This window comes from Rattus rattus, chromosome 13 (genome assembly GCF_011064425.1).
Source record: "Rattus rattus isolate New Zealand chromosome 13, Rrattus_CSIRO_v1, whole genome shotgun sequence".
NCBI classification, from domain to species: Eukaryota; Metazoa; Chordata; class Mammalia; order Rodentia; family Muridae; genus Rattus; species Rattus rattus.
In genome coordinates, this window is record NC_046166.1 from 71020965 (window position 1) to 71035872 (window position 14908).

The 14908-nt window shown below is 45.8% G+C and overlaps 1 protein-coding gene across 2 annotated transcripts in view; it reads left to right on the forward strand.

Annotated features, from left to right (window-relative positions):
• The first annotated feature begins 334 nt into the window (after positions 1-334).
• Tubgcp3 (tubulin gamma complex associated protein 3) overlaps positions 335-14908 on the forward strand; it is a 59491-nt gene continuing 44917 nt past the window's right edge. For both annotated transcript variants that reach the window (XM_032918747.1, XM_032918748.1), the window contains exons 1-3: positions 335-483; positions 10511-10618; positions 13166-13233. In XM_032918747.1, the coding sequence (XP_032774638.1) occupies positions 408-483; positions 10511-10618; positions 13166-13233 (252 nt within the window). In that variant the 5' untranslated portion in view covers positions 335-407. The remainder of the gene's footprint in view (positions 484-10510; positions 10619-13165; positions 13234-14908) is intronic.

Consider the following 14908-nt stretch of genomic DNA (forward strand, 5'->3'; position numbering starts at 1 on the left):
CTGAGGTTCCAGACCCCAGATAACTCACTTGTGAGAGCCTTGCGTAGCAGCTTAGCTCCTGTCACTGTCCTGGGGCTCAAGCGCGCTCGGACTCGGCATCCAGATGTAACTCCAACCAGTGCTGTTCACAAGAGGCGCCCAGACCGCAAGCTGCGGAAGCGCACGGCAGTCCCGGGAACTAGTTACCGCGAGCGTCGCCCAGCAACCGCTCCGGCGTTGCCGTGACCCTTCCGGCGCGGAGAAGCTGCCAGCGCAGTCGCAGAGGAGACGCATGCGCGCCTCGCGCGGGAAGCGGTGCATTATGGGAGGCGCGCGCTTTTGCCGCTTCCGCGAATATGGCGGCGCCGTAGTCAGGGCGCGAGATCCTGGGGTACGGGGAGGCTGCAGTGCGCAGTCCGGGAGCGGTAATGGCGACCCCGGATCAGAAGTCGCCCAATGTTCTGCTGCAGAACCTGTGCTGCCGGATCCTAGGCCGGAGCGAAGGTACGTGCAGCCGGGCCGAGGACTGTGGAGGCTGAGCGCCATGACCCCCGCCGGCCGGGTGCTGTTCTCCCGGGCCCCCTGGAAGGAAAGGGGTGCGGCTCGCGGGCTGTCCCTGCCCTGAGGGGCAGGGCGGGAACTGCTCTAGCACCAGGGTTTGGTTTTTTTTTTGCTCCCGGGTCCAGAGAACACCGTGGCTTGCAGCTCTGCTTCTGCGTGCTTCCCATTCTGCTGTCACCTTTGCCTCTGGTGATGAGTCCAGGTTGGATGGTGCTAGCTTATTCCTGCAGAGTTCAAGTAGCGAATAGTGCTTCTAAGAAGCCAGACCCCCAAGTCAGTTCTGCTTACTTTATCCGTACTGTTGCCGCGGTAGTTGGGGGAAAAAATGTCAAGGATCTGGTTTCTTGAAGCTCATTTTGGAGTTGAATGGGGACGCGTAATGAGAGAAGGCTTTAGTAATTGACGTGACTGGGTTACAAGTTCCTTACACGTTAGAGACAAATTGCTCCGGTTTTCAAGGAAGACTTTAAACAGAATTGCGTTTTAAAAACTCAGGGAACCTTTTGATCTTTCATAATTTGCAACAACTTGTCGGGGTAGAGGATGAATTACTCTGTCACCACTAAACCGTTGACTTAACACAGTTCTTGCTTTATACCTTGTAGTGTTTCACTGTGCAGTTTATTCGTGTAAGAAATCTTTGAGTCTCCCTCGCCCCTATTATGCCATAAGAAATGCTCCTATCTAATGGAGGGAATGTGACTAGTGCGTTGGTGAACACAGTATAAGAGATAAAGCGCTGGGGGTGGGTGGATAGGAGGAGCTTAGAGGGAAAGGAAGTCTTTTGGGGGGAAAGTAAGTAAGATGGGGAATTTAAGCCCCTATTCCAGCGACCCGGTAAGAGTGAGTGAGGGTCGTTCCAGCATCTGGGGAGAGTGTGAGTGGAGAGGACAGTTAACTTTTCTGATGGAAGTGACCCAGTCGTAGGCGAAATCAGATAGCTAAGGTATGAGTTAACACACCATACTGTCATTTTTCCTTTATTGCACTGGGTCCAGAATTTTTACCTTCCAGAAAGAACCTTGCGGTTATAACTGGATTTTGAAGTTATTCAGTATGAATTTCTAAATTTGAATTTTACACTAAGATCCCTTTTGATAGAAGCGTCACAGCCTACAGGTGATTGAAATGCCACTTTGAAATTTGGCATCCTCCCATTCTCCCACCCCCAATTTGTGATCATGTCTTGTGAATCACTGGTCTTTCAGAGAGATCCAGGATAAAATATTCTGTAAAACTCATTAAGGATGATGCTGCCTTGGCTGTTGATGGGGTTGAGGGACACAGAGTCTTCCGGATTCTCTGTCCTCACACACTTTGTTGCCATTTTGTTCCGACAGGTGTGTAGCAATAGCTTACTGTTTTCATCTCTTCCCTGATGCTGTCCAGCGTCTTTTCATGACTTCTTCTTTGGCCATTCAGGTCTCCCTACGGTTGTATTTTGTCTCTTTTTTTTCATAACTTATGTTGTTGCTAGATTGCCTACCCTTAAAATTTTTAATGTTCTTTGTTTATATGGGCCCAAGTCCTTTGTTTTGAGTTTTGAAAACTTTTTTTCCCTTCCAGTATTTTAACTCTTAACAGTTTTTTTTCCTTTGCAGAGTAAACTTTTTAAAAGGCTTTTTTTTTCTTTTTTTGAGATTTTTGAAAAAGATTTATGTGTACAGGTGTTTTACTTGTCCATCTGTCTGTACACCTTGTCTGCAGAGGTCAGAAGAGGGTGCAGGATCTCCTGGAACCCAGTTGCAGATGATTGTGAGCTGCCCCGTGCTGGGAATTGGATGCTACTCTTTTGGAAGAGCAATAGTGCTCTTAAGTGGAGCCCTCTCCCTAGCCCTAAAATCGTGATGAATCCCAGTTTATCCATATTGAAAGGGGAGGGGGCAGGGCGATGGCTCAGCAGGTAAGAGCACTTGCTCTCCAGTCTACAGAACCCATGGAAGAGCTTTGCATGGTGGCGTGCATTTGTAATAACAGCATCCTAAGGAAGTATGGGAGATGGACAGGAGAGCATTAAGAACCAGCTAGCCTGGAGTTGCTGCTCCAATGATAAAAACAGCAGGAGAGGCTGCTTTCTCCACAAGGAGGGAGGCAAGAATAGATCCCCAAAAGCAATCCTTTGAGTTTTACTCTGCCCCCCAACTCCTTCCCCGGAAGTAAGAGGAAAAAAAAAACCACTTAAAATGATTATGATTTGGGTGTTGCATGAAGAACTCCAAAGTCATAAAGATCTCTCTCTTTTCATCTTTTTCCCTAGGAGAGGTTATATTCTATTGTCATGTGCGGTATGAGGAGGTTATATTCTATTGTCATGTGCGATATGAGGAGGTTATATTCTGTTGTCATGTGTGATATGAGGAGGTTATATTCTGTTGTCATGTGCGATATGAGGAGGCTATATTCTATTGTCTTGTGCGATATGAGGAGGTTATATTCTATTGTCTTGTGCGATATGAGGAGGTTATATTCTATTGTCATGTGCGATATGAGGAGGTTATGTTCTATTGTCATGTGTGATATGAGGAGGTTATATTCTATTGTCTTGTGCGATATGAGGAGGTTATATTCTATTGTCATGTGCGATATGAGGAGGTTATGTTCTATTGTCATGTGTGATATGAGGAGGTTATATTCTATTGTCTTGTGCGATATGAGGAGGTTATATTCTATTGTCTTGTGCGATATGAGGAGGTTATATTCTATTGTCTTGTGCGATATGAGGAGGTTATATTCTATTGTCATGTGCGATATGAGGAGGCTATATTCTATTGTCATGTGCGATATGAGGAGGCTATATTCTATTGTCTTGTGCAGTGTGAGTTAGTTTTTTGTTGTATGGTACAAGCTGAGGTTCCTTTTGAGCTTACCCAAGGACCCACCTCCCCTCAACTATGCTTGTCTTACTCTTGTCTTGAAAACAAAGTGTTGAAGTGGAACCTTAAAGAATGCTGATAGCATGGTCCATTCCAGACCAGTAAGAGCCAGTGTCTGTGAAGCAGAGGGCCTGATGCCAGCGCATGTTTTAAAAGCACATGAAGTTTTAGAATGGTTTAGATTTACAAGAAAACTATACACACATGGTTCTCCTTTGCCCAGCACCATCTCTCCTGGTCTCGGTGTCTCGCTTACTGAGCTGCAGTGTCACAGTCAGTAATACGTTGATTAATACATTGATATGGTTGATGTAGAAACACAGTTGTCACTTCAAAGGAAGTCAGAGGCGATTTATTTTGGAACTGTAAGTGACTGTGGTCTAGGAACACAGTTCTAGTTCATCAGGTTACACCTAATGCCTTATCCCAACATGGTTAACAGTTGTATGAAGTTTAGTAACAGAATAACATAAAGTCATAAATCAAGGTACTTTTCAAATATATTGGCGTGAACATAATGTAGGTGGGTTTAAGCAAAGTGGGAATCTCTGTTATCGGTCTCAGGTACTATTTGATGACAGTCTCATGTCAGGGTTGGTGGAGGCTGGGTTCTCTACATTCCAAATACTTACCTAATAGCCTCAAGGGTGAATAGTAGTCCCGACACAGGTGGACAGTGAATGGCCTTTAAGAAGGCTAAGGATAGATGGCCAAGACAGCATATTAGCTTGAGACCTGCAACGTTCTGTCCAGCTTTCTGTGATCACAGAAGGTCTAATTAGTCAGTCAGCCTTGTAGTCTTTAAAATGGTTGTGCATGACTTTCTTGGGAAGTTCAGGTCTCAGTATTGACCACGCTGCGTGCTGTGTAGTGTCCTTCAGGTGTTGCTTAGTACTCAGGGCTCTCTCTGGTGGGAGACCACGTGCTCTTATTCTTAGTTTGTTATTCTTACTCAGGTCTCCCTGGGCTCCTCTGGACTTGGATCTTTCTTGGTTTTGTTTTGTTTTGTTTCATTTTTGTTTGGCGAGCTTGACAATTCTGAAGATTAGAGATTGTAGACTTGTCTGATATTTTCCCAGTGATTGAGTGGGATTCTGTCTTGGGGATGGAAATTATGGGCCTTGAGTGCCATTTTCACCACACGGTGGCAAGCATAGCATGATCTGTCACTGTCACTGTTAATGCTGGCCCTGACAGCTTCACTCAGGCAGGCGTCTTTGCTCTCATTGACCAAGCATTTGGCTTTTCTGCCTGGTGTGGGTGTTTCCACAAGAATATTAACATTACGCCTTTTTTCAGGTTTCTGTGGGATCAGTGCCACTATCCCCTCATAGTTTTATTTCCTAATGCACACTTTCAGTTTAGGTGTGGTTTGTAGATTTTGTTGTATAAACAAATTATTATTATTAATTAAACAAAGATTATTGACTTTAAGAGTGTCTAGTATATCAGACTTTCATTTTCATTAAGTTTATTTTCGGAATTTTATGATTTGGGGGGGCATGTATAGTATGAATTGATTGACCTCCAAATACTTGGTGTACTGGCTAGTTCTGTATCAACTTAACACAGTCTGTAGTCCTGAAAGAGGGAACCTTGATCGAGAAAATGCCTCCTTAAGATGGAGCTGTAGGCAACCCTGTAGGGCATTTTCTTAATTACTGATTGGTGTGGGAGGACTTATCCCATTGTGGGTGGTGCCATCCCGGGCTGGTGGTCCTGGGTTCTATAAGAGAGCAAGTGGAACAAGCCATGAGGAGCAGGCCCTGGGAAGCAGGTCAGTAAGCAGCATCCATCCATGGCCTCTGTATCAGCTCCTGCCTCAGGTTCCTGCACTGTCTGGGTTCCATCCCTGACTTCCTTGATTGAGGGACAGCGCTGTGGAACTGTAAGCCTTATCCAAGCTGCTTTTGGTCATGGCACAGCAATCATAAGCCTAACTGATATACTCGGTGGTTTGTTTTCAGACTTGATTCTGATGTCCAGGGTAACCTTGTTAGTGTTGGAGAATGTATGATTGCTAATGCAGTTACTTTTTAAAACTCTGTATGCACCCGTGTGTACAGTCACACACATATTGATATGCATGTTCATTCATGTGTGAGAATGAGAACACATGCATATGTGGAGATCAGAAGATAACCTGTGGTTCCAGTCCTTGCCTCCCTCTCTTTTTGAAACATGACCTCTCTGCTTCTGTGCTCACCAGGCTGGCCCAGGAGCTTCCTCTTTCCCTCCCTCCCTCCCTTCCCTCTCCTCTCTGTACGAAGCGTTGTTTTGTTCTGTGTGCTGTCCTCAAATGTATTTAAGCATGGAGGTGGTCAGGGCAGCCTTTTCTGGCTGTCATACTTTGTAGTGGAATTGTTGGGAGCCCAGCTGGTGCTGGAGCCTCACCTGCCACTGCCTTTTCTCCTGGCTTCCTTAGTCTCCGAGGTCAGCCTCTGACTGATCGTTCTTTGCTGACTTGCTGTGTGTTGTATCCTTTGAGGTTTACCTGAATGGGACCAGTGGTTGTCAGGAGTCCTGGGCTTGGGCAGGCACTGGCTGTTCTTGCGCACAGACAGCTCCTTCCCTTGGTACATATCTCCTGAGAGACGTGGCACTCCTTTCCTTGCTGAGCCACCTGGGCTTCTGCAGAATGTATAACGACTCTTCTTGACATTTGTCCCTGTGGGTGGTTAGTTTTAATTGTCATCCTGACCCAATATAGACTCACTTGGGGAGGGAGTGTCAGTACCGGATGGGCACGACTGTAGGGAACTGTCTTAGTTATATTAATTGAAATGGGAAGACCTGCTCACTGTGGGTGGCACCATCCTCTACACATGGACTCCTGGAGTGTCTAAGAGTGGAGAGTGTGAGCTGAACACTAGCATGTCCATCTCTTCTGACTGTGAGTGTGGTACAATGTAAAGAATCCCGTTCCTCTGCTGCCTGGACTTTCCTTCTGTGGTGGACTGTTCCTTGGACTTTGAGCTAAAATAAACCCATTCTCCCTTAAATTGCACTTGTAAAAGTATTTTATCATGGCAAAGGGAAAAGAAGCTAAGAAATTGGTACCAAGGATGGGAGATATTGTTGTGGAAAACCTGAGTATGTGGCTTTTGGGTCTTTGGAACTGTTTGTGGGAAGGATGTGGAGGAGTTTGGAATTTGGGGCTAGAAAAGCCATTGAATGCTGTGAGTGGAGTTTAGTGGGCTTTCTCTTAAAAGCTTGGAAAACAAGCTGAACGAAATGAGGACAGTGGAGGCCTGCATCTTGAGGCCTCCAAGAACAAGGATTGTGTCAGGAAATGAGCCAGAGACAATATGATATTTCAGTAAGAATCTGGCTTCATTTTGCCATCACTGTGAGAGATCTTGACTGAAGCTGAATTTGAAGATAATGAACTATTTGTTAGAAAGGTATGTGGACAAGCTTCAAGTCTTTAACAAGGAAGTGCAGACAACAGAGCAGCTACAGGGATCAACACCGTGAGAGAGAAACCTGGACATCTGCACTGGGACTTCAGGAAAATGTCTCCTCACGGTCAGCACACACAAGGCTGCACCTCAGATGGTGACTCTGTCTGTGGCCCACGGTGGCGAGGCTGCACCTCTAAATGGTGGCTCTGTTGGTCTTGAAAGTGTGAAAGATACAAAAAGGAAGGAGTGGTGGAGAGCAGCTGGGGTCAGGCACTGTGTGCAGGGTCGAGGTCCCCTGAGAGAAGCAAGGCCTCAGAGGCCACTGTGAGAAGCTTGAAGTTGAAGCTTAAGCTGTGGTAGAGACCTAGGAGTGTTGGGGATGCCAGGATCATGGGACATGTGTCAGGAAGAGCTATAGGCATGCAGTGGAGCTGGACTAAGTTTGAAAGAGAAGCTGAAGGAACGAGGCTGTCTGGACCCTTTGGAGCCCAGCCACTTCCATGAGCCCAAATGCTGGACATGGGACTGCAGGATTTGGTTTTGGCCATATTCAATGTTTTAAATTTCTAAAATATTGAAAATTTTCAAGACTTTGGAGACTTAAAATTGGACTGCGTGTTACATTTACAGTATGAAGATGTCAGTGTTTATTGCTGTAAATAAATACCATGACCATAGCACTTCTTATAAAGAAAAAAAATTGATTTGGGCTTGCTTATAGTTTCAGAGGTTTAAGCCCTAATTATCATCATGGGGGGAAGCATAGTAGCAGGCAGGCAGCCGTGGTGGAGGGGAAGAATCTGCAGGTAGCAGGAAGAGCAGAGCCACTGGGTCTGGCTTGGGCTTCTGAAACTTCAGAGTTCATCCCCAGTGACACACTTCCTCCAACAAGGCCACACCTCCCTAATCCCTCTCAAGCAGCACTAGGCTCTAATGACCTAATGGCCTCATTCAACTGTATGAGTTTATGGAGGGGGTATTCCTATTCAAATCAGCACATTTTAATCCCTGGCCCCCATAGGCTTGTAGTCATATCATAGTGCAAAATGCATTCAGTTCAACTTCAAAAGTCCAAAGTCTCTTCTGAGACTCATGCCAATCTCTTAACTGTCATCACCTATAAAATCAAAATGAAAACACAGATCATGTACTTCCAACATTCAATGGCACAGGATAAACATTATTATTCCAAAGGGAGGAGTGGACCAAAGCAAGACCAAGAACAAGCATGGCAAACTCCAAACTCTGCATCTCCAAGTCTGATGTTAAAAGGCACTTCAGATCTCCAACTTCTTTCAGCACACACTCTCTCTCTCTCTCTCTCTCTCTCTCTCTCTCTCTCTCTTTCTCTTTCTTTCTTGGGCTAGTTATACTCCCTCATAGCAGCTTTCCTCTGCAGGCACCCCATGGCTTTGCTATCTCCAACATCTTAGGGTCTCCAATTGGGGCAATCCAGATTTTACTCTCATAGCTTTATACAGTGGTCTCTCTGGGTCTCCATGCAGGCATACCTTTGACACGAGCCTGGCCTCTGCAGCTTTCCTTGACTGTGGAGGGAGATTCCATAACATCCCTTTCTGTCCTTGACTCTAAAGCTAGAACCACATAGCCGAAGCTGCCAGGGCTGGAACTTGGCCCCTTTATTCAAATGTATTTTCAGCAGATTCCTGTTTTCTATGGTTTTCTTCACTGCTTCAGCTTTTCTTTAGTTCCTTTTCACAAGTTGGAAGCTTAACTGTGTCCAGTTTTATCCTGAGATCACCACTCCCTTTATTCCATGCTTTTCTTAAAGTTTTTCATCTCCTTGAGCATGGGACTTAGCTCCATTATACTTTCTGGTGCTCCTATTCTCCTCAAACTGTACAGTTTGTAGTTTTCCTTGCTCAGCATGCTCCTTTTCATTATAGATCTGTATAAGAGCAGCTACTAATAACCATGCAACAGTCAATGCAAGACTGTCTTGAAATCTCCCCGCCAGTGCCATTAATCTGAAACTTTTTAATTTACCACCAGGAAGATTTTTCTGACAAGGGCAAAAAGCAGCCATGTTTTTGGCCAAAATATCATTAAGTGGTCTCTAGGACACTTACTAATATTCTTCTTCTTGAAACTTCTTGAGTTGGGTGGGCTGTCAAAATCTCCATTGCTCTCAGCACTACTATCTATCACATTTCTACTAATATTGCCCATCTAGCCACATAAAGCATTCAACTATTTTCCTGGTCCAAAATCCCAAAGTCCACATTCTGCTAATAAGCAACATGGTCAGGCCTGTCCTAGCAATACCCCACTTCTGGTACCAATTTCTGTCTTAGTTGGTATTCTATTGTTGTAAAACAAGACACCATGACCATGACAACTTTTATAAGGAAAGCATTTAACTGGGGCTTGCTTATAGTTTTAAAGGTTTAATTCATTATCATCATGGAGGGAATTGTGGTTACAGACAGTCAGACATGGTATGTGAGAAGGAGCTGAGAGTTCTACTGCTGGATCTGTAGGCATCAGGAAGAGCAAGGGCCATTTCCTGCTTGGGCTTCTGAAACCAACAAGACCATGCCTCCTAATTCCTCCTCTCAATTAGCACTACTCTCTAATGACCAAGCATTCAAGTATATAAGCCTCTGGGGGCCATTTCTATTCAGACTATCATGGAGGGTAACGTTAGACTTTGGGGACAAAGAGAAGAAGGGTGTAGATTAAAATGATATGTTTGTGGTCAGCTTGGCAAGAGATGAAATTGTGATGATTAGTTTTATTTATCATCTTGACTCAGTCTAGAATAATCTGGAAAGCCAGTCTCAATGAGAGATTGTCTAGGTTGGTCTGTTGGAATGTCAGTAGGGAATTATCTTGATTTGTGGGAAGTCCTGCCTACTGTGGGTGTCACCATTCCCTAAACAGAGGATCATGGGTTTATTAAGAGCAGAGAAAGGGAGCTGGGCATACAATTTTAAATTCATTGCTTTCTTGAGTGGATGTAATGTGACCAGTTGAAGTCCCTAGCCCTTGACTTCCTTGCAGTGACGAACTGTAACTTAGAATTTTGAGTCAGATAAACATATTCTCCCTTGAGTTACTTTTGCTACAGTATTTGAGGAAACCAAAAAGAAAGACAGTCCCACTCCCCTTCCCATTCCTGACCTTGTAGACACTGGGTTTCCTTGAGTCAGTGCCACATGTCCATCTGTTCTCTAGTTTTCTCTCTGCCTTCGCTTCTGCCTTGGTAAGTGTATGACCTTATTTAAGCTGCTTTATTCTGTGTGTGTGTGTGTGTGTGTGTGTGTGTGTGTGTGTGTGTGTGTGTGTGTGCATGTGTGTTTTAAAAGAAGGCAGAGACAAACCTATGTCATAGCTCATAAACTAGAAGCACGTACACAAGTTCTGCCTCTTTCTTCCTGGAGTTGAGGGCTGCTCAAAGGCTCTTTACCAGGCTTCCTTTCTAAGCCCTTGTCTGACCTGTGACTTCAACCGCTCCTTTTAAAATGGCTATGGGTCCAGTTTGATTTTCCTCTAGAGTTTTCCATATCTCTGCTCTCTTCTTACAAATTCTATAGAACTCTTTTGCTCAGGTCATTGATTTCATATGGCTTCCCCACTTGTTAAGGCTGGGGAGGGTGGTTTGCTCTTGATCCGTATGCCCTGGTGATGACAACTGTCGGGTTATAATTTGCCCCTTTCACTCCCCTCCAGCCGATGTTGCTCAGCAGTTCCAGTTTGCTGTGAGAGTCATCGGAAGCAACTTCGCTCCAACTGTTGAAAGAGATGAATTTCTAGTAGCCGAAAAAATCAAGAAAGAACGTATGTATTTTTCTTAACTATTATGTAACTTGTAAAAACTGAAGAATTCCTATGTGACATGTGTATGTGTGTCTCTATGTATTTGTGCATGTATACATGTGCACATGTGTGTCTATGTATGTGTGGTCACATATATGTGTGTATTATACGTATATATACATATGTATGTCTATGTGTCTATCTGGCTTTATGTGTGAATCCACACATTTATGCATGTACATATCTGTCTACACGTGTTTGCATGCATGCCCATATATGCATGTGCTATGAGTGTATGCTATTCTCAAGTATGTTTTAATTATAGATACTATTAAAAATAAGGGCAGTTTAATTTTTCCTTGGCATTATAATTATTAAAACACAGTGGAGGTTTATTTTAACTGTCATAACTCTGTAATTTAATTTTGAATACAAAAGATGAAAGGACTCACTGTCACTTCTTGCCTCTCCGATCTGCGATATCTAACGGAACAGTTAACTGCTCTCGGAGGCATCACTGCCGCTTTCATTGTCACCGTCAGACTTGCAGCACTTAGAGCAGTGCGAGCATCTCGCTTCCGAGATGGCACTTCAGGCTCTCTCAAGCAGTAGCCCCTGGAGAGAGAGGCTCCCCTCCACTCAGCTTGGATTGGGTTGGGTGAGCCTGGCTCTGTCACCCCTCTCCGCTCCTGGAGTGCTTCGTGGAGTCTAGGCTCCGAGTGGCAGGCAGTCCTCAGCAGTCTGTAGGAGCGCCGTCGTGGTCCTGGTTTGGAGAGCGTATTTTGTGGGTGTGTGAGCATGTGCAGTTGGGGCCTTTTAGTGGGACTTAAAACAGGCCTTGGATATTTGCAGCTTCTTCCTATTGCTAAACTTCCCAAATGAAGTGGACTTCAAATTCGGTTCTAAATGTTTGCCAGTTTGGCCCCAGCACTCATAGGAAGTCGTTCTGCATGGCATAGTATCCTGCCCTGAGCTGTTGCATTAGGAGTTGTGAGGACCAGAGATCTGTGTGGATGTTATCTTTCAGAGCTTACCAGAGCCAGGGAGTGCTGGCTGGTGACAGAGTGGAGGCTGTGGCCCCACGATGATTGATCCAGTGCCTTTGCCTGTTGAGGACTTGAACAGGGTCACTCTAAGGACCCAGCAGCTGGCATGGCAGCCTACAGTGTCATTTGCTTTGTCAGCTGTTGTACTGTGTGGTTTTAAGTTACCCATAATCCACTATGGTTGGAAAGTAGTGGTGAGAAAATACACCCCAGAAACAGATGGCGCACAGACTGTAACTGGCCTATCATCCTGAGGATGTGTGTGTCGACATCTCATACCACCCACCCCACTGCTTCCTGCCGGCCAGGGGCCATCTCTGCTCAGCATGCCCATGCTCTGTGCATGCCCATGCTCTGTGTGCTGCCTGCTGGCCTAGGGGCCATCTCTGCTCAGCATGCCCATGCTCTGTGCGCTGCTACCTTGTCCCACGAGTCTTGTTGCTACCTTCTCAGTCACCAGAGCCAGGGCTGTTGTCAGTGCTCCGTGCTTCTCATAGCCAGGCTGCCTCCCCAGAAGCTAGGGAGGTACCCATGTGGGCTGCCTTGTTTTTCTTAGAGGCCCCAACGCATAATGATACTGACCCCTGTAAATCAGTTATGCTAAAGCAAACCAGAGTGCTCTCTGCAACTGAAAGACTGGGGTTTGGCATAGGCGGAGGTTACAGGCACCCCAAGGCCTGGCTCTCAGACCCTATCTCACCGGTTAAATAAGTAGAAATAACAGTGGGTATCTGGCCTGCTACTCAATATTGAAGCTTACTTTCCCTTTCTGCCTGTCGAGTTTCTCATGGAAATGTGAATTCTTTTCGTGAACTCCAAACTGCTTACGCTCTAGCTTACTACCAAGAACCCTGACTGTTAGGTGTCATATAATCATAATTTCCTTTGTGAATCTGATTTCATGACCTCCTGGTAAGATTATTGCCAGTGTGTGTCATAATGAAGTCATTACTGTAGAGTACCAAGGAAGTCACATAATAATCAAGAATGATAAATGGATAAAAATAATATCGAAAATAAAGTTAATAATGACATTAATGAATTGACATTTAGTTTGAAACAGTGACTATTTTATCCTGAAGCAAGATGGAATACTTCTGCATATCTGGGGAAAAATGTTAGAATGTGACTTCTGTTGTGGACAAGGTCTCATCCCTGTGTAGCCGTGCTGGTCAGTAGAACTGGCCTTGACCTTAGAAGGTCCGCCTGCCTCTGCCTTCGGAGTGCTGCGGTTAAAGCATGCAGTGCCACACCTGCCCACAGTGTGGCTTTTTAAGTCAGACGAAGTCATGTTTGCTGAGCCTGTGAATTATACTTCACTCTCCATCCCTCCCTCCTGGTACCTGTTACCAGTTAGGAGGGTTGAAGGTAGTTTGCCTCACTGTGGATCCGTATGTGTAGACAGACCTGTCTTTTTCCCAGCCTGAGAGTCTCCATGTTTTACATATGTTTTACTTTCCTAACACTGAGTCATGGGGTGTGCAACTAACAGGCTTAATTAATTCCTTTTCTAAACTTTCAGTTATTCGACAAAGGAGAGAAGCGGACGCCGCACTGTTTTCAGAGCTCCACAGAAAGCTTCATTCGCAGGTACAGTGAGGTGTTCTGGGAGTCTGTGAGTGGAGAGTGGCTCTAGAATGCTTGGATGCCCTTGGGTGCTATCCTTTAAAACTCCCTGCGATCACTAAGACTTTTAGTCGTAGAGAGTGCTTCCATTTGGGAGGTTCAGTATTAGAAGTAAGTGTTAGCTGGGCTTCCTGTCAAACTCCCGATGTGTGTCCCGTTGGGTAGGTATTGGACTCTCCTGTTTGCATTGCAATTCCTTGATGGCATTGCTAGGAGTAGGCTGGTGGATGTCCAGACCTGGCCCCTCACGCAGAAGCTCCCATGACTGATGCAGCTGTCTCTGAGCTCATTTCATTGCTGTCATGGTAACCAAAGGGAAGATTTTCCCAATCTAATGTTTTGATAAAGATTTCTCAGCTTCGGTCAAAGAGCTACTTGTACCATAAGGTAGATGTTGTGGCTTCTCACCATAAGGAACTGAGTACACCCAGCGTTCTCCCCACCTCTGCAGAGAGAATAAGGGCCTGGAGGATTAATGTTTGCTCGGCAAGTGCTGTCAGCCCGGGCTGTGGAGACTGAGCCAGGGTTCTCCCAGTCCTTGCTTCTTCGCACCCTGGAAAGGGCTCCGTGCTTGCGGAGAGCTTTGATTCTCAGTGCAGCTTCATTTACTTCCTCACTGGAGAGGAATACGTCTCCATCTTGGCAGAGCTTAGGAAGTGAGCAGCACGAGCTTTCTGTGCAGCCCTGTAGCATGGCTTTTGCTTGTCTCCGTCTCTGCAACTGTGAATGACTTCTGCACCCGAGCAGTGATGCAGGAGTTGAGTGTGCTGGTGGGGGGCTGCTGCTTGGCCCCGATGGGATCACGGAGATAGTTTTATGAAGCAAAGCCTGTCCTGCCTGTCACTGTGGCCGCAGGATGGAGGTGCACTTGGGAAATTGAATTAAGAAGGTTGTTTTCTAAGTTCGTTTGAAGCTCTGTTTATTCCTTTGCTTGCTGGCTTGGCTCTCCCTGCCCTCCTTAGATGTCTGTTTAACCCAGGCCGTGTGAAGCTCTCTGTGTGGCCCAGGTTGGCCTTGAGCTCATGGAAGTCTTCCTGCTCCAGTCTCTGAGTTTTGGGATTACAGGTAGAAGCCACCTCACCTGGCTCCTAAGCGTTGTTGTGAACGGTGGCCAGCTTCCCACAGCTAGCCCACAAAACAAGCCTAGTTGAATTTTTCAGTCTGGAGATGGACCATTATTTAAGAACTGGGAGACAATGGTGTAATACTAAAGCAGGAAATATGCCCAGATAAATAGTCTATCTTTTTGATTAAAAAAAAAGCATACAGCTCTTCAAAGTACAAGGCTCCCTGATACTGTTTTGTCCTGTTTTCTGTTCAGTGAGGGCTTCTCGTTCGCTGTGTATGCCATGGGAGGAAGGGTCAGGGTGCGGTTGTTTTCAGAGCTGGAGCAGGGAGGATCTGGTGTGGCATAAGGCAGGCCAGTAGAGCTGAGTTCCAGTGTGGCCTGCAGCAAAGTCGTGGGTGCTGGCTTGTCTGGGGAGTGAGCCCTGTGTGGAGCTGGGGATGACGGTGTGGTGAGTTAAGGCAGCAGTGGTGGGGCAGGGTGGCAGGGTGGTGTGGTGAGTTAAGGCAGCAGTGGTGGGGCAGGGTGGTGTGGTGGGTTAAGGCAGCAGTGGTGGGGCAGGGTGGTGTGGTG